The sequence below is a fragment of the Ranitomeya variabilis genome, chromosome 1 (genome assembly GCF_051348905.1).
Source record: "Ranitomeya variabilis isolate aRanVar5 chromosome 1, aRanVar5.hap1, whole genome shotgun sequence".
Taxonomy (NCBI): domain Eukaryota; kingdom Metazoa; phylum Chordata; class Amphibia; order Anura; family Dendrobatidae; genus Ranitomeya; species Ranitomeya variabilis.
This window is the reverse complement of record NC_135232.1, coordinates 115224235-115251124: the sequence shown is the minus strand read 5'-3', so window position 1 is coordinate 115251124 and position 26890 is coordinate 115224235. Positions and strand designations below refer to the sequence as shown.

General features: G+C 43.5%; 1 protein-coding gene across 1 annotated transcript in view; it reads left to right on the top strand.

Annotated features, from left to right (window-relative positions):
• Positions 1–26890, top strand: part of MAP1B (microtubule associated protein 1B) — a 132342-nt gene that overhangs the window by 27202 nt on the left and 78250 nt on the right. Inside the window, exon 2 of the mRNA XM_077287914.1 lies at positions 18439–18540. Within this exon, the coding sequence (XP_077144029.1) occupies positions 18439–18540 (102 nt within the window). The remainder of the gene's footprint in view (positions 1–18438; positions 18541–26890) is intronic.

Sequence of the window (26890 nt, the reverse complement as noted above, 5' to 3'; positions counted from 1 at the left end):
CAGAACAACCCATCATGAAAATGAATAATAATAATCACAGATCCGTAATATGAGCTATGAATAAGAACTATGGATCAGTTAACAGCAACTTGTTGATTGTTTCTTAATAGTGTTACTAATTATATTGTGCTTTCTATAGTCTTACAATTAGCTGGAATCGAACAAAGCCAACAGTATAAAGAAGATCTTAATTAAAAATCATTGTAATAATAATTCCTTTCGTTCTCTTTCTCTGGCCGTTCTATTTTATTTTTTATGTTTCCTCTCTCCTCCATATGTTGTTTTTTATTACTACCCCTCTTGAATTCTTATAGTTGCCCATGAATATTTTATTCCTTTAAAGCCATATCCTGCTGGTACAAGTGAGAGGTGACCTAGTTCTGGATCCATGCACTGAAAGATTCGGTATTCTTCATAAATGGGCAGCTTCGTAACTCTGGGGACACAATCAGGCAGCAAGTGCTGCTATATTTAACGCTTGAGTCCTGTGAAGGGCATGCCTTGCGTTCTCCAAACTCCTTCTCCTTTTCTGTAGTCACAGAATTTTGCAATATGTATTTAGATTTTTTTCATACATTTTTATTTAACTAGATTACTTAAATGTGTATTCATAGTATTGTTAACAAAAAAAATGTAAATCTAATAATGTGCTGCCACCAATTTCTCCTGAGTATACTGACAGTTATGAGATGTGCCTTAGGCTCCAGGTGACAGTCTCCTTAAATTGATTATTTGGGCGCCTCATACATTGTGAGTGGCAGGAGCTTTGTTATCTGTAATAAATATAATATATATTGTGAGACGGTTTGACACATTTCACAGAACTTTGGAGTTGATGTGATAATAAGCTTGTATTCTGTAAATGTGTTTTTTTATATTTTGTTATATTTATTAGATTTTAGACTTTTTACTATTTAGTTGTTTTGTATTTTTATATATAAACCTAAAGGAAAAAAAAGATCCCCAAAATATGTTAGTCTTTGACTTGTCCTCTCGAATTGTTTCGGGAATTGGTTGCTGGCAAATAATATGGTCACCATGTAAGAGTCTTTCAGATATTCCCGTTAGTCAAGCAAGTTACTAACTTTCTTGAATTCTGAACAGTTTTAAAAAGTTGCAACTACTTTTTTCCTCCTCAAAATAATTACGATTAATATAGAACTAAATGCTTGTATTTACAAAAATGTCAAGCTGCCAAAAATGTTGAATAAGTCTTTGTTTCAGTTCTACTTCTTTCAGTGTCAGGACTCGTTCCCACTCCTGATTTTCTTGGACGAGTGCTATCAGTGGTATTTGTACCGGTGATAGTCTATGGGGCTGATTTTTTTTTTCTTTGGACCCCCAAAAAATCAGTTATGTCCGATTTTGATCCAACATCGGATCAAAATTGGTAACACAAGTCTGTGGGTCCGTCAATAAAATTGGATTGCACTTCCAGTAGAGACCAAAAGTTTGGACACACCTTCTCATTTAAAGATTTTTCTGTATTTTCATGACTGAAAATTGTACATTCACACTGAAGGCATCAAAACTATGAATTAACACTTGTGGAATTATATACTTAATTGCAGTTGTTTCACACTTTTTTGTTACAGTGCCTTGCGAAAGTATTCGGCTCCCTAGAACTTTTCAACCTTTTCCCACATATCATGCTTCAAACATAAAGATACCAAGTGTAAATTTTTGGTGAAGAATCAACAACAAGTGGAACACAATTGTGAAGTTGAACGAAATTTATTGAATATTTTAAATTTTTGTGGAAATTCAAAAACTGAAAAGTGGGGCGTGCAATATTGTTCAGCCCCTTTACTTTCAGTGCAGCAAACTCACTCCAGAAGTTCATTGTGGATCTCTGAATGATCCAATGTTGTCCTAAATGCCTATTGATGATAAATATAATCCACCTGTGTGTAATCAAGTCTCCGTATAAATGCACCTGCTCTGTGATAGTCTCAGGGTTCTGTTTGAAGCACAGAGAGCATCATGAAAACCAAGGAACACAACAGGCAGGTCTGTGATACTGTTGTGGAGAAGTTTAAAGCTGGATTTGAATACAAAATGATTTCCAAAACTTTAAACATTCCAAGGAGCACTGTGCAAGCGATCATATTGAAATGGAAGGAGTATCATACCACTGCAAATCTACCAAGAAAGGTGTCGTTTAAAGTTTGCAACAAGCCACCTGGGAGACACACCAAACATGTGGAAGAAGGTGCTCTGGTCAGATGAAACCAAAATCAAACTTTTTGGCAACAATGCCAAATGATATGTTTGGCGTAAAGTCAACACAGCTCATCACCCTGAACACACCATCCCCACTGTCAAACATGGTGGTGGCAGCATCATGGTTTGGCCTGCTTTTCTGCAGCAGGGACAGGGAAGATGGTTACAATTGATGGGAAGATGGATGTAGCCAAATACAGGACCATTCTTGGAGGAAACCTGTTGGAGTCTGCAAAAGACCTGAGACTGGGACGGAGATTTGTCTTCCAACAAGACAATGATCCCAAACATAAAGCAAAATCTACAATGGAATGGTTCACAAATAAATGTGTCCATGTGTTAGAATGGCCAAGTCAAAGTCCAGACCTCAATCCAATCGAGAATCTGTGGAGCTGGAAACTTCTGTTCACAAACGATCTCCATCAAACCTCACTGAGCTCGATCTGTTTGCCAAGGAAGAATGGGCAAGAATTTCAGTCTCTCGATGTACAAAACTGATAGAGATATACCCTTATAAATTGGGTTGGGACCATCAGTTGTGTTGTGCAGAAGTCTGGTGGATACACAGCTGATAGTCCTACTGAATAGACTGTTAGAATTTGTATTATGGCAAGAAAAAAGCAGCTAAGTAAAGAAAAACAAGTGCCCATCATTACTTTAAGAAATGAAGATCAGTCAGTCCAAAAAATTGGGAAAACTTTGAAAGTGTCCCCAAGTGCAGTTGCAAAAACCATCAAGCGCTACAAAGAAACTGGCTCACATGAGGACCACCCCAGGAAAGGAAGACCAAGAGTCACCTCTGCTTCTGAGGATAAGTTTATCCGAGTCACCAGCCTCAGAAATCGCAGGTTAACAGCAGCTCAGATTAGAGACCAGGTCAATGCCACACAGAGTTCTAACAGCAGACACATCTCTACAACAACTGTTAAGAGGAGACTTTGTGCAGCAGGCCTTCATGGTAAAATAGCTGCTAGGAAACCACTAAAGACAGGCAACAAGCAGAAGAGACTTGTTTGGGCTAAAGAACACAAGGAATGGACATTAGACCAGTGGAAATCTTTGCTTTGGTCTGATGAGTCCAAATTTGAGATCTTTGGTTCCAACCACCATGTTTTTGTGCGACGCAGAAAAGGTGAACGGATGGACTCTACATGCCTGGTTCCCACCGTGAAGCATGGAGGAGGTGTGATGATGTGGGGGTGTTTTGCTGGTGACACTGTTGGGATTTATTTAAAATTGAAGGCATACTGAACCAGCATGGCTACCACAGCATCTTGCAACGGCATGCTATTTCATCTGGTTTGCGTTTAGTTGGACCATCTTTTATTTTTCAACAGGACAATGATCCCAAACACACCTCCAGGCTGTGTAAGGGCTATTTGACCAAGAAGGAGAGTGATGGGGTGCTACGCCAGATGACCTGGCCTCCACAGTCACCAGACCTGATTCCAATCGAGATGGTTTGGGGTGAGCTGGACCGCAGAGTGAAGGCAAAAGGGCCAACAAGTGCTTAGCATCTCTGGGAACTCCTTCAAGATTGTTGGAAAACCATTCCCGGTGACTACCTCTTGAAGCTCATTAAGAGAATGCCAAGAGTGTGCAAAGCAGTCATCAAAGCAAAAGGTGGCTACTTTGAAGAACCTAGAATATAAGACATAATTTCAGTTGTTTCACACTTTTTTTGTTAAGTATATAACTCCACATGCGTTAATTCATAGTTTTGATGCCTTCAATGTGAATGTACAATTTTCATAGTCATGAAAATACAGAAAAATCTTTAAATGAGAAGGTGTGTCCAAACTTTTGGTCTGTACTGTAGATGAAATCCGAGTGTGGCCCAATTTTCACAGACTGACAAAATGGAGAAACCTTTTTTTTTTCTTTCCACTTCTGAGAAATACGGATGCCACTGTGATCAGAGTCTGATCAGAATAAATGGACAATTTTCTTGAAAGTGTAAAAATCGGTTGTGCGAACCTATCCATATACTTGTAAGTGTAGTCAGGCAGCTAATATCTCATTATGCTCCTTGACTTTCCATCTAACACCCTGTAGCCATGTGTGAGCTCTATTTTATCTTAGTTTAATTCTTACCATTTAGAGATATCACAAATGAGACATCGCAAGCTTGTTAGTGACGGATAACAAGTGATAAAAGGATATCAACAAATCTAACTAAGCTGCATTAAATGGAGCAGCAAAAGCAATGATCATTTCTTGTATTTAAATAACTTGTCCTTGTGTAGCTGAGATTAATCAGCTTCTGCTAAAGAGTTTGACACCACGTCGAAAGTTGCCAGTTTTGATATCAGTTTTTTATTCCTGCTGATACCCTGAATATTATAGATATTTTTTTAAATTTGGCATATGGTTCCATAGATATTTTATTTATTGCTAAAATGTTCTAGTCTTTATCAATAAAGCGATTCTCACTGGTTAATAATGCAAAGCATCCTAAAGACACCCAGAGAATCTTGTGAGCACCGCTCCTTAGAAAAGACCATAAAAATTAGCACTTATTAAAGGGGTTAAAAAACATAATATTCAATAGGGTAATAGGAATAAAATAAAAGCAAAATCATTTCTCTTTGGATCTAGTGAGAGGTCCTTTTTGAATATAATTTATATATTTGAATAGATAAAACATTTTACTCATTCATAATATGTCTTATCTTTTTCTAATAGTTGCTGGAATAAAATGATTGCATGCCATGCTTTCCATATCCTGCATGAAATGGAATCGTGTGATCAGTGTCTGTATGAAATGTGTGTTTTCTCTACTTTTTCACTTTTATTGTCACCTTTAAAAAGTGGTGTAAAATGGTCCAACAAATTCATGATTAAAGCTAGAAATAGAAGAAAATCCTGCAGAAATGTATCAATAATCCATGTATCTTCTTTAGCACCACCAACACTTCTTGGCTCTATTAGGCTACTTTCACACTAGCATCGTGCACTGCACGTCGCTATGTGACGTTGTAGCGTACCGACGCTAGCTGTGAATGCGCCGCACAACGGGGGCAGCGGATGCAGTTTTCCAACGCATCCGCTGCCCCATTGTGAGGTGCGAGGAGGCAGGGGCGAAGTTCCGGCCGCGCATGTGCGGTTGGAAATGCTGCAGACGACGCACCAAAAAACGTTACAAGCAACGTTTTTTGGTGGCGATGGTCCGACGCAACACGACGCAACCATCGCACGACGGTTGCGACGTGTGGCAATGCGTCGCTAATGAAAGTCTATGGAGAAAAAACGCATCCTGCAAGCACTTTTGCAGGATGCGTTTTTTCTGCAAAACGACGCATAGCGACGTGCAGTGCACGACGCTAGTGTGAAAGTAGCCTTAGAAGCAGAATGACATAAGTGTATGATATATATGGGTCACACGTCTGAGACCTGCATCCATCATACATTTATGGCATATCCTATAGTATAATACCTCTGTACGTCTAGTAAGTGCCAGATGGCACACTGTTGTAAAGGTTCATTTGAGGAGACAACCCCTCCATTGTAATGAGGCAGACCATGACATCTGTACATCAGGATACTTCAGGCTTTAAAGCTTTTGACAACCATGACATCTGTATCAGTGCGTGCCCCTCCTGTCTCTGCTTTGGTCGCCAGCGCTCTCTTGTTGCGAGCGATAGTTGTAGTTTTCAGTTCTCTGGGACTTCTGGTTTGCTCCCTGTTGTGTGGTCTGCATGGGGATATAAGCTTTTTAAGCTCCTCAAATCATTCTGTCTACTGCCATAAACAGGCGTGTTTCTGTGAGCTTGTGTGCCTTGCTATATTTCCTCTACACATTTCTGGTTTGTGACCTCGGTGCGTTTTTTTTTTTAATATAATTTCCAATTTTGTCCCTACACTCACTTCCTGATTCCTTCCCAACTACAATGACCGCGTATCGCCAATGCAGGATCCTTTCGTCATGAATCCTCAACCCCAACTACCTTACTCCCTTTAAAACCATACCCTTTTTAACTACCCAATGAATTGACACGAAGACATAAATTTCTTTTGGATAATTTGGCCACAGCGGCCATTTTATTAACAAACAAATACATTAATAACAACATGTAAACATTGTAAATATAAAACCTCGAGGGGAGGGTTCTTGGAGCAAAAAATCTGGCTCATAATAGGCCGAAAGCCTACCACAAAATTTAACCAAAAACACGTATTTACCCTCAGCCGTAACCACCAGCTCGAGGGCACCATGTAACCCGTTTCGGGCAAACCAACCCCAAAGCTCCCAAGGTAAACACCCCGTCCAGAGCCTGTAACAAAAGCCAGATCAACCCTATAAGCATCAGCACCAACTCCAAGAACCCCACCCCCCGCCAATCCGCCACTGTGACGATAATAACAAAAAATTCCTTCCCTGATAAATAGAACATAAAAAATTGCAAACAAGATTGAAAATAACAAAACACGAAGACCCCCACCAAAATTATGTTCCCTCGGATTGCCACCAAACAAAGGGAGGGTGGGAGGGACTCACTTCGCCTGTCTCTGACTAACTGACCCCCTTTCCCGCACTTTTCCCCAGGTCCCCTCCTCCCAATCCCATAGAACTCCCCGCCCCAGTTCCTATCCACCAATCCTGAGCCTCCCATTTTAACTTTTCAAAAATTACTACCCTGCTCCCCATGGCAACGCAGTCATGTGGGGGCTTCCTTTTAGCTGCGCCCCATACAGCCCCCCCTGTTGACCACGTATCGCCAATGCAGGATCCTTTCGTCATGAATCCTCAACCCCAACTACCTTGCTCCCTTTTAAACCATACCCTTTTTAACTACCCAATGAATTGACACGAAGACATAAATTTCTTTTGGATAATTTGGCCACAGCGGCCATTTTATTAACAAACAAATACATTAATAACAACATGTAAACATTGTAAATATAAAACCTTGAGGGGAGGGTTCTTGGAGCAAAAAATCTGGCTCATAATAGGCCGAAAGCCTACCACAAAATTTAACCAAAAACACGTATTTACCCTCAGCCGTAACCACCAGCTCGAGGGCACCATGTAACCCGTTTCGGGCAAACCAACCCCAAAGCTCCCGAGGTAAACACCCCGTCCAGAGCCTGTAACAAAAGCCAGATCAACCCTATAAGCATCATCACCAACTCCAAGAACCCCACCCCCCGCCACACACGAACAGCCTTGACCACGTCAGGCTCGTGAGTGCCCCACCACCGCCAAAGCACTTTCTACACCTTCCTGTAGACCGAGCGCCCATAAATCCATACCTATCTCGTTAAGGTGCACTCCATCATCTCGCCAGAAATTCCCGACCCCGGCCTCCAGCTCAAAGTGTCTAACGGCAAAACCACCGTTCCGCGACACAAAACTCGCCATCGACCTATTCAATTTCACCCTAGCCCTGTTAATCCCTTTTTGGGAACGGGCCTCCCGCCACCTCCGGCGTGGCACAATATCCGACCACACCGTCAGAATACCAGGAAAAGAAACCCACAGTCTCAAAAAATCGAAACGGATATCCCGAATCAATTCCCTCACTGGTTTTGCCCCCAAATCGTTACCTCCCAAGTGAACCACCAAGATGTCCGGGGGGCGATCCAAGCGGGTGGCACGGGAGAATTCCGGCAACAAGCTACGCCACAACATACCACGACGACCCATCCAACGAATGACCACTGCCTCCCGACCAAAACCCAGTTGCCTACCATTCAACCTAGCGTCAGCCCGGAGGGCACCCCAGTAAACGAAAGAGTGTCCAACAATCCAAGCCAAGGAGGGGGGCCGACCTGTAAAACATAACCACAATTAACAAACACCAAAAAACACACCCCAGCTTTGCCGAATCAATGTCGCACATAAGACAGGTAACGCTTAGAACTCCACCTGCCTATTTTCTTAATCACCTCCGGCCCCAGGCCCAAACCATCGGCCTCGGACGCAGCCCCAATCCGAAAAGAGTGCGAACCGAAATTTTTCGGATTAACACCCAGATATTCCAAGCCTCTCTTCAAAATAGCTACAAACTGGAAACGTGACAGAAAATCCCCTCCTTGGTGTTGTAACAAAGGACCAGACCTGGCCAGGCACACACTCCAATATGCCTCCAAACAGTGTTGCGGGCACATCCCGCTACCATCCACCCTTCCTAAAACTACCTTCTTTCCCCTGCCCAGCTGATCCGTCTTTGATTGCCTTATCCAGAAAGTAACACCACCATCCCAAAAACCCATATCTTCCGCCAAAAGACCACCTGACCTGTCCCTGCTCGGGGAAACCAATTCCCCTAAACGCAAGGCACCAAAAAACGCTAAAGAAAAAGCCAAACAAAACAGTACCACCTCAAACTGAGAAGAACAAATGAAAACCAAGGCCTCGCCTAACCGCTGCAACATTCCAAAAGAAATGGGCCTACGCTTATCAAAAGTTACATTACCCATACGAAAACCCTTCAACGCCTGCCGTATCACAAAATCTTTCGTAACGTCCCTTAACCCTTGCAGCTGAAAACCGAAAACCAAACCTGCAATAAACTTATTCAACCTAGACACAGACCAACCCCATTCCACCACCTTACCTATCAGGGCCAATAATGCCATTGTCCTATCACCATCAGACTCAGTCGGGCCACATTGAGCCAACCAACCTTCCCACATAGCCCAGGATGCCGTGTAATCTAACCAAGTCCTATTTGACACTGAAGCTTGAATCAGTCGGCCTCCCGTTCCGTAACAACCTGCCTCAGATGCAAAGGACATGCCGCTCCTGTCGCCTCCGAATCTGGAGCCAATTCCCGGAAACGGTCCCACTGCAAACGAGACAAAGCGTCAGCTATGTTGTTCTGAACGCCTGGCACGTGCACCGCCGAAATCCATGCATTCAACTCCAAGCATTTCAACACCAATTCCCTGACCAGCCTGATTACTGGGGGGGAAGAAGAAGATAAGCTGTTAATCACAGACACCACGCTAGAGTTATCGCAATGAAAACGGACGCGCCAGTCCCTAAAATTGTCGCCCCAAATAAACACCGACACCACAATTGGAAACAGTTCTAACAACGTCAAATTCTTGGTAAGCCCCCTCTTTTTCCAATCTTCAGGCCACACACCCATACTCCATTTGCCTCCACAATAGGCACCATAACCAACTCCACCCGCTGCGTCCGTGTAGATCTCGCAGTCAAAGGCATTGACATCCTCCCACTGAATAAGCGACCTGCCGTTATAGCTTACCAAAAAATGTTGCCAAACAAGAAGGTCGTCCTTATGCTCTCTACCCAAACGGATAAAATGGTGGGCTGACCGAACTCCAGCAGTCGTCCTGGACAGCCTGCGGCAAAAAATCCTGCCCATCGGCATAATACGGCAAGCAAAATTCAGGCGGCCCAGCAGCGACTGCAACTCCTTCAAGGTTGCCTTCCGCAATTTACTGATCCTGTCCACCTCCTGCTTAAGCAACAGCAATTTATCGTCAGGCAACCTACATTCCATTTTTTCGGAATCAATGAGAATCCCTAGAAAACTCAAAACCTTGCAGGGGCCCTCCGTTTTATCCTGCGCCAAAGGAACACCAAACTGTCCGGCCACCCATTCCATGGTGGCAAGTAGATGACCACACACCGCAGAATCCGGTGGACCAACAAACAAAAAATCATCCAAGTAGTGGATGACAGAAGGAACGGCCGAAACGTCTCTCACTACCCATTCTAAAAAGGTACTGAAAGTCTCAAACAATGCACACGAAATCGAACATCCCATGGGCAAACACCTATCCAAGTAAAAAAAACCCTTCCCAACAACAACCTAACAAAGGAATGCTCTGCGGGTGCACCGGCAGGAGCCGAAAAGCCGACTCGATATCTGTTTTTGCCAACAAGGCCCCGGGCCCGTACTTGCGCACCCACTTTACCGCCGCATCGAAAGAGGTGTAAACAACAGAACACAACTCTTCCGCAATCCCGTCATTAACCGACGCACCCTTGGGATAAGACAGGTGCTGAATTAGCCGGAACTTATTCGGCTCCTTCTTAGGCACCACCCCAAGCGGGGAGACAATTACGTCAGCCATAGGCAGCGAACTAAACGGCCCCGCCATTCTTCCCAATTCGACCTCTTTTGCCAGCTTAGCCGAAACAATCTCCGAATGCAAACTAGCCGATCTCAAGTTTTTCGTAGAAAAAGGGACAACATGCGTCGGGTGAGGGATCTTAAACCCCTCAAGAAAACCTTCTCTAATAACCTCTGCCTTGAGAGAATCCGGGTATCTATTTAGATAGGGGGCCATCTTTTGAAGCCTCACCGGAGTCTCCCCCTTGACTGCCACCCACGGATGGCTTGCCCCGTGATTTCTTGAAACATTTAGCGGCACCATGTGAGGCCCCGCTACATTGGGAGCACACATGTTTAAACTTACAGGTTGCACCATACTTACACTGGCCGTCGTTAAACTGCCAGCATGTCCCCGTCTTTTCCTTTGCCTGTGACCCATGTTCTCCTCCACCTTGTCCTGACTGCTGACTGCTACCCCCACCGCCCCCTTGAAAGGACTGCTCGTAACGCACCGGTGCCATAACCTTCAACCACAAACCAATGTCCTTTTGATCCCATCTTATCTCGGGCCTCACCGCCTTGCGCTGCCTGAACTGTTCATCGTATCGCAGCCAAGCCTGGCCCCCATAGGTATGATGCGCTTCACCAATAGACTCCAAATAACAGAAAAGGCCCGAGCAATTCTCTGGGGCTTTCTCCCCTATAACGCTCGCCAGAATGTTAAATGCCTGCTGCCAGTTAACAAATGTCTGAGGAATAAGGCGCCAACGCCTCTTTTCCTCCTCCTCCTTTTTACTATCATCTTTCTTTCCTTTATCCAAATTAAATTTTTCTAAAGGAAGGAGAGAGAAAATCTCGACGTATTCGTCTTTCCAAATCTTTTCCTTCACCTCCTTCTTCAAATGGGCCCCCAGCGGGCCCTCAAAGCACACGAAAACCTCACCTTTTGCCCTATCATCTAACTTGACGGTATCACCCCTCCCCGTTTCGGTTTGTACCGACACCGACACACCGGCCGCTGAGGACAGCGGCCCGCTACCAGAACTTGCAATCCCGCTCGAACCCCCAACTCCACAACCGGCAACCGACACCCAAGCCCCAGCGGGCGACGCTCGGGCACTATCCGCAACCCCGCCATCCAACCTTCTCAAGATCTGTGACATACCCGCCAAAAGTCCTCTAATACCCGGAACCTCACCACCACCCCCACTCCGCTCAACAGACCCCGAAACACCCGCCACCGGAAAAGGACTAGACATATACTCACGGGGCTGCGCAGGTGCTGTGTCCCCACCAGCCGTGCCTCCTGAAGCCTGCCGCTCGCTTTCGTCACGATGCTCGCTCCCTGAGTCGTCGCTGCCGCTCCTCTGCCCCAGGCCCACGCCCCTGGCCTCCACGTCACCAGGGGGGACCGAGACTGGCGAAGGCGACCGTTCCCTCGACCTCCTGCTGGACCTGGATCTGGCAGCTTGTATAAGTCCGCAGGGTGCCGCAGCCGAACCATCCGCTCTGTGCGCCGCTCCTGCGGTGCGTCCACGACTTGCTCCCTGCCGCGGTGATGCCACTGGCCTGGCCGCCATCCTGCTGCGCCGTCCTGTCCCAGAGCCAGGTGCACCATGCGGCAGAGGTCCAGGTGCACCCGCCGCAGTACTTCCCGGGTCCCGGCTCCTGTCAGCTGCCGCCGCTGCTGCGCTCCTCCCGCGCACCGTCCCTGGTGTCACCGCCGCTGGAGCAGCTCCCGGCGGGTCTGAAGTGAAGATGTCGGCGCTGCAGCGCTCCCGCGCCCCCTGCTAGGCCGAACCGGAAGTGCAGCCATAACATCCGGTGCAGCGCCGGCGTCCTGCCGCGCCTGCCCAGCTCCCGCAGCGCCTCGTCGTCTCGCGCTGGCAGGGCCGCCGGGTGGATTCCTTCCGGAGGGGGGGGGCGGGCGGTGTGGCTGCGCCGCGTCCCCCAGCCCCCGCAGGGTCCCCGGAGGGGCTCCGCGGCCTGCGTCTGCCGCGCGGTGTGTTATCCGGGGACAGCCTCTCGGGCGGCCTCGACCTCCTGGAACTCCTGCCCCGGCTCCCTCTGTCCTGGCTGCCGCTGCCTCCTAGCAGCCCAGTGAGCTGCTCTTCAAGCCATCCGGCCCTCCTGGATCTCGCCTCCCTGCGAAGCTGAGCGACCAAGCTGTCCACTGTGGCCATGGTAAGTAACGCTGCGGCAGCTGGTCCACTCACTTCGCCTGTCTCTGACTAACTGACCCCCTTTCCCGCACTTTTCCCCAGGTCTCCTCCTCCCAATCCCATAGAACTGCCCGCCCCAGTTCCTATCCACCAATCCTGAGCCTCCCATTTTAACTTTTCAAAAATTACTACCCTGCTCCCCATGGCAACGCAGTCATGTGGGGGCTTCCTTTTAGCTGCGCCCCATACAGCCCCCCCTCTGACCATCCTGTTGCTTCTAGTTTGCTCCTTCAGACATCAGCTCTTTTGAGGAAGCAATCTAGTGGACCCCTTTGTAAGACCAAGAAGGCTGAAGGCTGTGGTTGCTCTGGAATCTGACAGATGGAATGGCTTGCGCCAAGTGTCTGTCTGAGGTTGCCTTTTTGAGCCTTAAGTTCCTTATTAAGGAAAATTAAAGCTTTCTTATGTAATTGACATAGTAACATAGTTAGCAAGGCCGAAAAAAGACATTTCTGCATCCAGTTCAGCCTATATTCCATCAGAATATATCCCCAGATCTACGTCTTTCTAAAGAACCTAATAACTGTAAGATACAATATTGTGATGCTCCAGGAAGACATCCAGGCCTCTCTTGAACCCCTCGACTGAGTTTGCCATCACCACCTCCTCAGGCAAGGAATTCCAGATTTTCACTGCCCTAACAGTAAAGAATCCTCTTCTATGTTGGTGGAAAACCTTCTCTCCTGCACACTCAGAGAATGGACGCTGTGAATAACTGCAAGACGTGGGCAGCGGATGCAGTTTTACAACGCATCCGCTGCCCATTCTGCAGTCTGGGGTGGAGGGGGCGGTCGAAAATGGCGGACGCGACACACAAAAAAAGTTACATGGAACTTTTTTTGTGCCGACGGTCCGCCAAAACACGATGCATCCGTTGCACGACGGATGCGACGTGTGGCAATCCGTCGCTAATGCAAGTCTATGGAGAAAAAACGCATCCTGCGGGCAATTTTGCAGGATGCGTTTTTTCTCCAAAACGACGCATTGCGACGTACGTCACACGACGCAAGTGTGAAAGTAGCCTAAAAGAAAAAATAAGAATACAAAATAAAAATAATCACCAAAGTAATAATAAAAAATCAGCATAAAAAATTAAGGAAAAAAATACAAATAGACATCTAGTTAGTAACTTTCTCAATCATGAGGTTCAGACTCTCAGGGGCCAGGGTACGAAGCTTAAAAATCCAGAAGATTTCTTTTTTTATTAAACTACTCAAACGGTCTGTTACATACTCAGGTATATGGTCAATAATTGTTAGTTGCATCGCTTTCCAATTTTTTGGGTGCATCAATCGTTCTTTCTCAAGGGTTTGTTTTCCACGCCAGAGCATTATTCCACACATTCTGGACTTCTTCATACGATGAGCTGGCTCTTTCCCTACAATTTAGTATACTTAGATTCAGGGATCCCCACTTTACTCCCTTTCGGTATTCTTGATTACAGCCCCCCTTCTAACTGGCTGTATACTCCTCTCCCCACCAGGACACATGCATACAGATCTTCTCTTCTGTGGAGTACTACTCACATAAGTCACTATCTGAAGATCTTCTCTTAATAGTTGTTTGCTAAACTTGGTGCTAACTCACCAAGCTGGCAAGCCCCTTCAAGCCAAATGTGGCTCCCAAACCTTATGTTGCAGATGACTGCCTTAATACCTATGAACATTTCCGGATGCAATTCTGCAACTGTAGGGAGATGAACAAATATGAGATTTCCACAGTTTGAGGCTTAATAAATAGAGTTGAGTGAACCTGGAACTGTAAAAGTGTCCGGCGCTGAACTCCGAACACGGACTTCTCCTGGAAGTCTGTTTTACAGTTTGGAAGGGAGAGTGAGATTTTCCAGCTTCAAAGTTCAGTTTATTTAAAACGGAGTTCGGGTACAGTTCTGGTTCCAAACTTTGGACTAAATTCCGGTCAAGTACCAGAACCAAAACTTCCACAGGTCTGCCCAACCCTATTAATAAAGTGTCGGCAAACAGGCACTGCCATCTGCTGGTCAAATGCTGTAAGACAAGGGAAAGTAACAAGCACTGCATCAGCAGGAACTGTAGGAAGAAGTACATGGTTTCTGAGGGGAAGAAATTGGAGAATACAACAGGTCAGGTGACAGCTATGATGCATTTATTAATTGTAAAAGGCCCGGGAGGGCAGAAAAGGGGAGGAGTCAGTGCATGGACCTATAGCTGGATGGACGTACAGTGCAGTGGAGTGACCAGGACCGAGTAACCAGATACGAGTGAAAAAGCGAGTAACCCAATCAGAGTGAAGAGCCGAGTAACCAGATCCTGAGCCGAGAGAGACAAGAACCGGAAATGACAGACCAGAGCTGGGAGACCTGAGCTGAGTGCGCAGAGCCAGAATTCAAGAAGACGATAAGGCCGCAGAAGAGGGCCGCTCGCACCCATATAAGCCTATGGGTGCGAGTGAGACATCGCACATCACTCAGATATCATCCAAGTGATGTGCGATATACACTGACCCCGGCAATGGAGGAGATGGAGAAATTCATTCCTCCGCCTCCTCCACAGCTGTGCTCCGAACATCTTTGTGAGAGAAGCTTGGAGCACAGACATCAGACTCGGCTTCTGCTCGCAGCAGATCAGGAGCCGAGGGTCATTAGCATATCGCATCGGATGCCATATGCTAGTGTGACTCCGGCCTTACCCTTAGATATTGTGCCTTAGACTCCGCATATATATGTGCTAATTAAATAACTCTCTGTTGGTTAAGTTACTACTGAATCCTTACCCTCTGCGCTGTTGCATCTAAAGGTACCTTCACACTGAGCAACTTTCCAACGAGAACGACAGCGATCCGTGACGTTGCAGCGTCCTGGATAGCGATCTCGTTGTGTTTGACACGCAGCAGCGATCTGGATCCCGCTGTGATATCGCTGGTCGGAGCTAGAAGTCCAGAACTTTATTTTGTCGCTGATCACCCGCTGTCATCGCTGGATCGGCGTGTGTGACGCCGATCCAGCGATGTGTTCACTTGTAACCAGGGTAAACATTGGGTTACTAAGTGCAGGGCCGCGCTTAGTAACCCGATATTTACCCTGGTTACCATTGTAAAAGTTAAAAAAAAAAAACACTACGTACTCACCTTCTGATGTCTGTCACGTCCCCCGGCGTCCACAGGGTTAAAACTGCTTTCGGCAGGAGCGCTTGCTAATGCTGCGCTGCTGCCGAGAGCTTCCTGCACTGACTGTGTCAGCACCGGCCGTAAAGCAGAGCACAGCGGTGACGTCACCGCTGTTACTGCCGGCGCTGACACATTCAGTGCAGGAAGCTCTCGGCAGCAGCGCAGCATTAGCAAGCGCTCCTGCCGAAAGCAGATTTAACCCTGTGGACACCGGCGGGGGACGTGACAGACATCAGAATGTGAGTATGTAGTGGTTTTTTTTTTTTAACTTTTACAATGGTAACCAGGGTAAATATCGGGTTACTAAGCGCGGCCCTGCACTTAGTAACCCGATGTTTACCCTGGTTACCCGGGTGCTGCAGGGGGACTTCGGCATCGTTGAAGACCGTTTCAACGATGCCAAAGTCGTTCCCCTGATCGTTGGTCGCTGGAGAGAGCTGTCTGTGTGACAGCTCCCCAGCGACCACACAACGACTTACCAACGATCACGGCCAGGTCGTATCGCTGGTCGTGATCGTTGGTAAATTGTTTAGTGTGAAGGTACCTTTACCTGTTACACAACCCTTAAGGCTACGGCCCCTTAGTGCCACCATATTACATCATAATCATCCACTCATTTGCTTCCGCAGGTGAACATGGCTTTGCAGTATGCAGCTGGCACAACTGGACCATAACCTAGAAATAAATGCTCCATAATATGTTCACATAGGACCTCCACCAATGTAGACGTGTTCTCCCTCCTGTTTCACCCGTTAGTGTTTCCCAGGGCTATACTGCACATCACGGTAACATACTGTATATTATTAGATGAAGATGAGGGAGACAAAATGGACATCTCCTGGAACACATTTCCAAGATTTGTTTTCACCTTTTTGCCAAATGTCACTTTTCTGTCCTTCTAACATACAAAACACCAGGCAGGGAGGATTATTTAGATGAGTCATATTCCATTACACAATTCTCTTGTCCCTTTTAAAACTTTTCCTATAAATTTCATTGATTGGTGAACACATCTCAGTGGGCATCACTGCACAGATATGGACATGACATCCACCATACATTCGCTAAATGTTAGTTCGCGAGTGAATGAGCTTCTATCCCTTTATTAACAATTTGACCAGAAGCAACTCTCGAACAGTCCCTGACTAAAGAGAAAAATAAAATGCACTCTCATAGCAATCAATATGGCTTGCATTTAAGAGCAAGATTGGAAAGAGAAGAGATTCTTGGGAATGGAGTAAATGCAAAAGTGATCAATTCTGAATAATTTACTGCATTTTCCACCATCACATTTATTGCAATTGATCATGTACAGTCAGGTCATTGCTATGTAATACAGCAGTAGAAGCATAATAATGAGATCTGTGTGTATTGCCCATATGATGACTCAGTGGATAGCCTTGCAGCGCTGGGTTCTGGGGTTCAAATCCCACCAAGAACAACATCTACAAGGGGTTTTCATGTTCTTCCCGTGTTTGGAGTGTGGGAGGAAAGCGGAGCAACCTTGAGGAAGCCCACACAAAGATATACTGATAGGGGGTTTAGATTGTGAGCCCCAATGGGGACAGTGATGATGATGTCTGTGAAGCTCTGTGGAATTAATGGTGCAAATATAAGTGAGTAAAATAAATAAATAAAATAAAATGATGAGGTTTGGTGTACATTATCATAGAAACGACTGATCCATGGTAGTACTGCTGCTCCCCAGTATAAGAAAATGCTTAGAATACTGTTTGTATTGTTAAATTCTGACATACAGGAATATTTAGGATTCCTAGCAGAATGGCATATCAATACTGGCAGAACACTGGTGTGGAAAGGAGAGTTTAGCCTCCAGGGAAATAAGCGGGTTTCTTGGTAACAATACTGTATTGAGTGCAATCCCAAGAGTAATTCAGCTCCTGGCTAAAAAAAGTGACTGGATGTGGATTGTAGGAATATCTTATTGCTGGGGAGAATGAAATGTATGTATGAAAAAAAGTGTTAAATACTTTTTCTCAGGCAGAATCAGTCCATAATCAGCCGGATAAGGCGTATAGCAACTCTGTTCATGTCTATTTGCTTCTGTTTACATGAAGCTACCATTCAGCGGTATCTGCGGATGGACGATTGGTCTTTTGTACAATCGTTTCGCCCTATAAAGCTTCATTTTAGCTGGTGGTGGCACATCCCCTTGAATGAGATCATGGGCTGCAGACTATATCTTTTCTGTCCCTCTGATCACTTGGCCTATGCATGTGTTACATGTGGAGTTTGCTGGGTTTATTTTGCAATTGCTGCAGATTTCACCCTATGCATTTCGTGAAATCTAAAAAAAATGATTGCAATAATGATCGACATGCTGCAGATTAAAAAAAATCTACATTGATTTGAATAGGGGTTGGATGTGCAGTACCCGACCGCAGCCTCTGTACAGACGGAGCTGTGCTGTTCGGCTCAGCAACTGAGCACTTCTGGCGGCTGCCATCACTGAGAATAGCTGATTGATGGGAGTGCCATATGTCGCACCACCACCAATCAGACATTGGTGACCTATCCTATCAATGAAAAAGTCGTGGACAACCCCTTTACATGTTGATTCCCAACATTAAAAATGATCACTTATGCAAAGGATAGATGTGAACCTTCATATGGGTGGAGAGGTCCAACTGCTGGGACACCCATTGATCCCGGGAACAATCTTTGGAAATGCACATGTGTGGTACTGCTCTACTCAATGTCTGTGAGACTACAGAAAAAGCTGAATACATTTATTGTAAATAAATGGATGACAGAAGTGTATTAATCACGTGTTACTGTGGTTTGCTGTTTTACAGGTATCCGGTCATGGGACACAGATCTCATTGAATGCAACTTAGATCAAGAATTAAAGCTTTTTGTATCCCGTCACTCAGCGAGATTCTCCCCAGAAGTTAGAGGTGAGTGGTATTATAAGCCCAGCATTTAATTTTTTTTTTGCATTATAAAGGATTTGACACAGTTTTCTTGTGCTAGTTTGAGTAAAAACAAGACAAAACTGCAAACTGTGACCAAGGCCTGGGCATCTGGTCACAATCTATGCCCTTGGCCTGGGACAACTCAAAGTCCTATGGCTTCCAGTACCATCTATATGCTGATGACACTCAGATCTACCTCTCTGGCCCAAATGTCACCTCTCTGCTCTCCAGAATCCCAGAGTGTCTATCAGCCATATCCTTCTAAGAACACTGGAGTGATGGTTGTTGAAATGGGCCTCTATACACCTATGAAGATATTGCATTGCAAACCAGACGTTTGCAGCTAGAATAGTCATTTACAACATTAACAATGGATAGAGTATATTTCTGAATCATTTAATGTTAGCTTCATTGGAAAAAAAACTATGCTTTTCTTTAAAAAAATAAGGAAATTTCTAAGTGACCCTAAACTTTGGGAACGGTAGTGTATATACAGTATATATCTCTGCAACATCATACATATTCTGTGACTCATTTTTGTTTAAATAAATCATCAGTATCTTTCATCCACTACGAGACCCAAGTTCCTTGTTTTCTGCATCCATGATGTAATTGTGGCTGCTGCAGAGCAGTATAAAACTTTTTTTTGCCTCTACGTTGCGGAGATATTAACAAAGTATTGGCACCTAATGTTTAAGTACTTGCCACCAGTGAAAGAAACCACTTGGACCTAACTAAAGGTAACTCATTAAGTGTGAATGTAGCCTTCTGAATAAGCTGACGGGCATGGGTTTTTCCCAGATGCAACAATATCTGCACTTTCAGTAAAACACATAATATTATTGAAAAAATACCGTAATTATTTGTTGAAATCAATTTAAAGAAGGATGAACCTGATTTAATATCAGCTAATATATTCCGAACTAAAATTTGGTCCTGTAGCATGGATCCTGGGGCTGTGGTGCAAGTGTATTGCTCCCCTTCCCAATAGCAGATGGGATTGCTGAAGATTGTTATATGGATCATACACTTGGTATTGGAATGCGGAAGAGGCCTTTAAATTTAGTTTTAATAGTAACCTATCTGTATCATCAGTGGCAAGAAAAGACGGTTGTAGGATTGAATCGTTAAAGGCAGTTCTAGAAGTTCCAAACAATTTTCATTGTATGTTGGATTTTACGCAGAATCATCAGGTCTGATAAAATTGGGTCATCCATTGTGCATTAGATTGTTGAGTGTGACTAATCCAACAGACCCATTATTAGTTGAGAATAATGCATTGCATACAATGTCATGTCTAGTATTAGAGGCATGTGGTATACTAATTTATACTGATTCACATTTTCATCAGCTAATTCTCACCTACAAGAATGACCTTACTATTATGGACATAGGAAATGAGCAGACGTTTTATCTGATAACATTCGGCAATGACTTTACGCTGTTTTTCCACAGAACAGTCTTCTTTCAGTCTGACCGGTAATGCTCACAATTATAGATAATCATTTCCTGCAAATGAGCAAAGAAATAGAAATGTAGAATATAGTTTGATCCTGAATATAGATTTATAGGGAATGTACAATGAAAAATGGTAATATTTTAAGCAAGTTTCTGTATATATCTTTTTCCATTTTTTGTGGCTATTCTTTTTTTTTTTTTTTTCTTTCTTTCAATTTTTTTCCTGCTTTCTGTATCTGACTTGTCAGATTAAGGCTATGTGCACACCTCAGGATTTCTTACAGAAATTTCCTGAACAAAACCGAACATTTTCTGCAAGAAATCCGCATGCGTTTTTTTGTGTGTATTTTTTGTGTTTTTTTCCGGAGGTTCCCAATGCAATAATATAGTGGGAAATCCGCAAAAAAATCCACAAAATTAATGAAGATGCTGCGTTTTTTACCCCGATGCGTTTTTTTCTAAGAAAAAAACGCATCGCGGTAAAAAACGCACAAAAATTGCGGAATGCATTATAAATGATGGGATGCTTATGTATGCGGGTTTTTTTAAGCATTTTTATCGCGTTTTTATAGCGAAAAAACGAGAAAAAAAAATCGCGAAAAATCCTGAACGTGTGCACACAGCCTTACTGTGTAGACTGGTATGGGGTCAGCAGGGAAATTTCATTATCATTGGAGGAGACTCTATTTACATGGAAAAATACAGATATAAGACTATGTGCCCAAGATCAGGAATAGCAGCTGTGGAGATACGGGGAGTTAGCAGGTGCTCTAGTCCGCTAGCCAAAAACCGCATGGACCAGGGCTTATCCCACTGAGCGCCCATTCTCCTACTACAGTTGGCATAATACTACTCAGACAACACAGGGTGAGGGTAAAACAGTCTGGCAATAATTTATTGAACAACAAAACAGGAAAATAACACATAGAACAGTCCCAGAAAAATACCCAAGATGATGCAAAATTACAGAGTTTCACCCTTCCGCTAACTCACCTGCATAAGAGCAGCTGTGACTTCAAGGCTTCCAGGGCCAACTGTCCCCACCTGTGGAATGCACAGAGAGGAGGTAACAGCAAGCTTAGGAAGCTGACAGTTCATTGAGGTACAAGGTCAGGTGACTGGAGAGTCACAACTTAGCTTCTCAGAACATCTCCATGGAGCCAGCTGACCAGTGGGTCCCAATCCTGGCTTTCCCAAACATATCCATAGGGCTCAGGTGACTGGTGGGTCCAAATCCTGACTACCACAAACGCATCCATGGGTTCAGTGATGGTCAATGGTGCAGATCTGTATTCTTTCAGCCGAGGCCCTGTTCTCCTAAGCTGGCATCCTGTAGAATGTCAAATCTGTGTCCCTCATGATGCTCAGGAAGCTGTCATGTGGAGTGTTACTGGCTGTGGTTTTGTAAAGAGTCTCTGGATCTTTGGATCTCTGGTGTATGGATGTATCTTGTTACAGAGGCATTTCCCCTTTTTATAGTTCAAAACTGTTCTTCAAGCCATTACTCACAGGTCAAGGAAAATGGTGATGAGATTAACTTGCATTGTTTATTTAGTTTATTCTTCAATGTTTGGGAGTCAACAAACTGCATGGCCTGGTATAATGTAATCAACATATCCGCAAATATTGTTCAGTGACCCTGCATCTCTGTTTTGCAAAGATAACAGTACAATAAACTGTAAGAGCTGATATAAAAAGGTAAATAACAACCATTAATCAATTTACAAATATCAATTCAACCTACAAGAAGAGTCAATGTAAAGATAAAAGTCATGCCTCCTGGCTTACTGAAAATAGATGTCTGGATAATTAAGATAAAATGCTGTGTTGTCATAGCAGCATTTTGGACACTGCGAATCTGCGCTGTGTACAAAATGCTGCATTCTACATTACACACACAGTGGATGTAATTTATAGAAATTCCATGCCCACAGTGCTTCTATTTACTGCTACGTATACTCACCCACGGTGCATTTTTACGAGCCGCAGCATGTCCATTTCAGCAGCAGAGACACTAGTCCCCACTGCGTAGTTTCGCCAATAGCGATTCATTAAATGTGATGAATCCACATAGTTCATTAAGAACATGCGGATTTAGCTGTGTAATTAGAACGCAGCATTTTAGAGACACTAAAAATATGGTGCGTCCAAAACGCTGCTATTCCTGATCATGGGCATATAGTCTACCACTTGAAGGTCTTTTAGGACTGTATTGAAACCTTTTTCAGCTCTTTAATGCAAACACAGCCTTACTAATGTCCAAGTGACTTCAGCTTATCTGGATAAGGGAAGACGGATGGTAATCGGTGGTAACCAATAGCAGTATTCGGGTGGCGTTTGCTGGTCTGATATTGCACTATTACAACAAGGAATTGTGCAAATAAATGTTTTTTTTTACAACGTGCACAATATGGGGTGGACAGTTGTGTTTAAATATGTGAATTATAGAGATGTTTCTTTTGACTTAAAAAAAAAAAACAAATAAAAAATGATGACTTGCCTTTCTCACAAGCCTGGAAGCAGAATTTCTGTGAAGCACAAGTTTTAGTTCAGTATTTTGTTTAGTAGCAAAATTAGGACAGAGAGGTATTAAAATGCTCTCTGTGTTTGCCTTGTGTGAAAAATGGTTTTCTTAAGGTGCTGCTACTGCAGTATATCACAAATCAATCAGTTCACAGTCACTCTGACTCTGCAGGTCCAGCACCTCCCTATCACGTCAATCTTCAGATTATTATTCACAGAATCAGACTACCACTCCAATTTACAGTGTGAATTGGCCCTGCAGTAGTACCTCACAAACAGATTAGGCCATTTTGTATTCCAAGGTGGATTGGTGTTTGCTCTCTTAGTGCTAATTCCAATGCTGTAAAAGCCTAAAACGGTGCTGTTTGGCTGACCCTCATCTTTTACAGTCCCTGTAATAGTCCCCCCTGATTGTGTCAGACCATGTGATTTGTCGATTCTCCATTCCATCCTTCCACATTGTCAATGGGGTGTGTCCCTAAAGTCTCACACTGTCAGGTCTGGTTGGATAACCTCAGACTGCATATGTACCTGACCCAACCTGGTACCAGCGAGGTGTCACTTTATGAATTTCTGGTAGTAATAATAGAGGAATGACACATCCATGAGCTCTAGGATACTTAGGCTTTTAGGAGATGAAACCCTAAGCAGCTGTATCGTACTGTGTTTGTTTATAGAAGAATGTAAATGAGGGCGACTGTCTTCTCCACATCTGCAGCTGTCTCACTCCAGATTTACAGTTTATCTGATGTCTAGTTTGTTGATTCTATGATCTCTGTTAGCTTTATGTGTGTCTAATATTATTTAAGATGGTAATTTTAGGGTATGATTAAGTCTTAATTCTCTTTTTCTGTCACATGGTTCATTGTGCGGGTGCATGAAATTATATTTCTATTTAACTGATATATTTATACATTGTTCTTTGCTTAATTGTCAAAATAGGGGAATGGAAATAATAATTAATTGAGGCTTTCAGCCAAGTTTTTTTTTTTTTTTTTTTGGATTAAACAAATTTCTGATTTCATGCAAAATCATTGCTTAAAAGGGCTAATTTCACAGATTATGTTCCATTATTTAGATTCTTGAATAGAATGGCTGCTGTATGTAAACTCATTGTTATATGTATCCTATGTAGCCACTGAGAGATAATAAATGGGGATTCCCATTAGAGCCAATACATATCTGTCATGAGAGATGTTCCAGAGAGCCCCATTGTAGCGAACAGCAGACATCCCAGGAAATTAGTGTTCTTCTGTTATATATTTTAGGCAACTTGTACTGCTTTAAATGTATTGTTTCATGAATGCTGCCCATCATATGGATGTTATGGCTTTATGAATGATGATCCATAATTGTCAAAGACACCAAACCCAGTACAACCAGCTAATCATGAGGCAACCTCGTTAATGGTTCCAATCATTACTCAGATGTATTTTACCCTACTCACTAATGAATCTTCTATATTTAATTAATCTATGGAGATGTATGGTATACAGGATTCATTGACAGGTTGCAACATTAGGAAATCTAATTAAACCAATCTCCTTAGAAAAGGTTACGAATTCTTAAACTTATTAATGTTAGCATCCTTGGCACCTAATGCAATCTTTTAGACTGTGTTCCCATGATGAGCTTTTGGTGAGTTTTTGAGGTTGCAGAATTTCTGCACCATTTCGGCACCTATTATTTAAATTAGTTTCCTTGCGTTTTATTTAGTTTTTGATGGTTTTTGTTATATTAAAGCTGATTTGTTTTTGATACTTTCTGGTATTTGACTTTGACAAAACTTTACTGACATACTTACGTGTGGATTACATTTGTTTTTTATGTATTTCTGCCTCTGAAACCCACTTAAAACACATAAATAAATGCATTTTTACTGAACAATAACTTCCGAGGAACTATGTACAGCAGGTAGCACGCATTCACCTTCAGGAACGTTTCTGTTACGACATACAATATTATCACACATTTCTTTCTCTCACCCTTCACTTTGTTTAGCTCTTCTTCCCCAACACAGCCCAGCACACTCTATTCACTTCTTGTCCCCAATAATGGCACTACAGTCCAGCAAGCAAGAGTCCTATATTTCCACCCTCTGTTCCGCATCCTTTAGAGTAGTTTTCTATGCCAGTATGGCTGCTACTTATCTTTTTGCTTTATTGACGTTCTGGACCACCAAGCGGGGCATTTCTTCTTTGTCTCACTTATCCTTCCTTCTCCATCCCATTACCCGACTAACAGACAACTCTGTACCATCGTGCTAGGCTTCCTGCCCCAGGCCCTGATACTTTCTCCTTTTCTCTCTGCAGCTCTGGACCTACTCACTTCCTTCTTATCGTTGCTTCCCTTATAGGCGCTTACTACCTTCCTTCTGCTACTAAAACAGACCTGATGTCTGCTAATACTGCAGGCTGGTCCCTATCTGATGTACTGACAAGAAGCTTTCCGCTGTCTTCCCACTTAGACCCTCCCACTCTGGGCTAGTCCCAACTATTAACTCTGTCTATACCTGTCAACTATTCGTGGCTGGGCAGAACACAGTTCTATCACAGTCAATGTAAAACACCATAATACATTACATCATTTCACATATCTTCAAGGAGGCGTGTAGGCAACACCTCCACCTCCTTACAATTTATGCATCTAATGCAAGTCTATGGGAAAAATCCGCGCAGGAACTACGCACAAGAGAAATTGACATGCTGCAGATTTGAAACACTCAAAGCAAGTCAGTGTGCGCTGCTTTAAAAATAAGCACAGTGGGCACCCGTGTGTTCCACTCTAGGGCGCACAGGAAATGACGCAGGTACACTCACCACACGAGGATTAATCAGCAGTCTATTTAACCTGAATACCCTCAGTAGCACGGTAAGCCGGTCCTTCCCCATAAACACGATGGATCTTGAATATGAACGGATCTAGTTTGTTACTCTCCCTTCCCCTGATGAGTATAAGAGACGAAACACGTCGGGAAGAATTATTATTGGGGTTACGGTAACAAGGGTCCTTTTGGAGCATTAACCTGTGGCACTGTATGGATGGAAATAATTGCCTCCCCCTGAATGGTCTTATGGTTCCCTGAAGTTTGGTCAAGGAAAGCGAGGTGAGGTCTTTCCTATTTATATGTACCTGACATTGGGTTGATAGAGAAGAATAAGGTGAGAGTCTATTTTGTTTTAATTTCACCTGAAACTTTAAATTTTTAATTTTTCTCTTGACACCAATACCACTGTGATATGATATTTAACTGATAATCGCTGTGTATATTGCTGCTACGGCCTCTTATTGAGTCCAAAAACTGCTATATAAGATAGCAGATTTGTGGTTTTTTTCATGTGAATTTTGTGTCTATCTTATCGCCATCTAGGCTTTTTAGAATTATTTCAATAAAGTTCTTTATTTTATCGATTAACCACACCCTGCTTTTGGTACTGATTTGGATTGGTGGTCATTGCTTTTTCTGATATCATGTAAAATAAAATGAAGATAAAACAAATAAACTCAATGGCAAAAAAAAAGTTGATTTTTTTCTCCCATTCCTGCAGTATTGATTTTGAAATAGGATGATGCAAAAATGTTTTTTTTTCATAAATCACAACTTTATTCAGCAAAAATACTAACATATAAATTTGTGCCACTGCAATAACATATTTTATTTCACTTATTGTATGTCATAAAAAAGAATAAATAATGTTGGAATTGCATGTTTGTTTGTTTTTTTACATTGTTCCAGAAACAAAAAAGTAAATACATATCAATAAACTATAGGTACTCCAAAATGATGATGGCATAACTATAATTCTTTCTGTCTAATGGCTCTTAAAATATGTAAAAAAACAAAATATATGTTTGGTCCCAAAAGGGGTTGAAGGAACATGACACTTTAAGAAAAACAGATACAAACTTTGTTAAGATTAGGAGAATAAGTATAAAAGTTCTGTGTTTGAGTGTTTCATAATCAGCCTCCTCAAGCTCCTTTTAAAGGGAATCTATCTCCACATTTGATCTCTCTAAACTATTAATAAGGGCTGTAAGGTAGTATTCCGCCAGTGATCGGAGACAGTGACCCAGGCAAGTTAAGTATATCGTCCGAATATAGCACAATGGAAATCGCTCACCTTCAGATTACAGCCGGGAACATATAAATAAAGTCCAGTACCGTTGGCACTTGCACCTCCGTAAGGTTCACGAGTGCCATTGTAAGGTTCACAAGTGCCATTGTGGTTGCCCATGTCACTGGCTCTGGTCTGCGTCAGCTTTCCACAGTACCTTCATACATCCACAGCACCTTCAGCTTTGCTACATGTGAAATCCAAACACAAAAGAGACACACCCAAACCTTAACTGC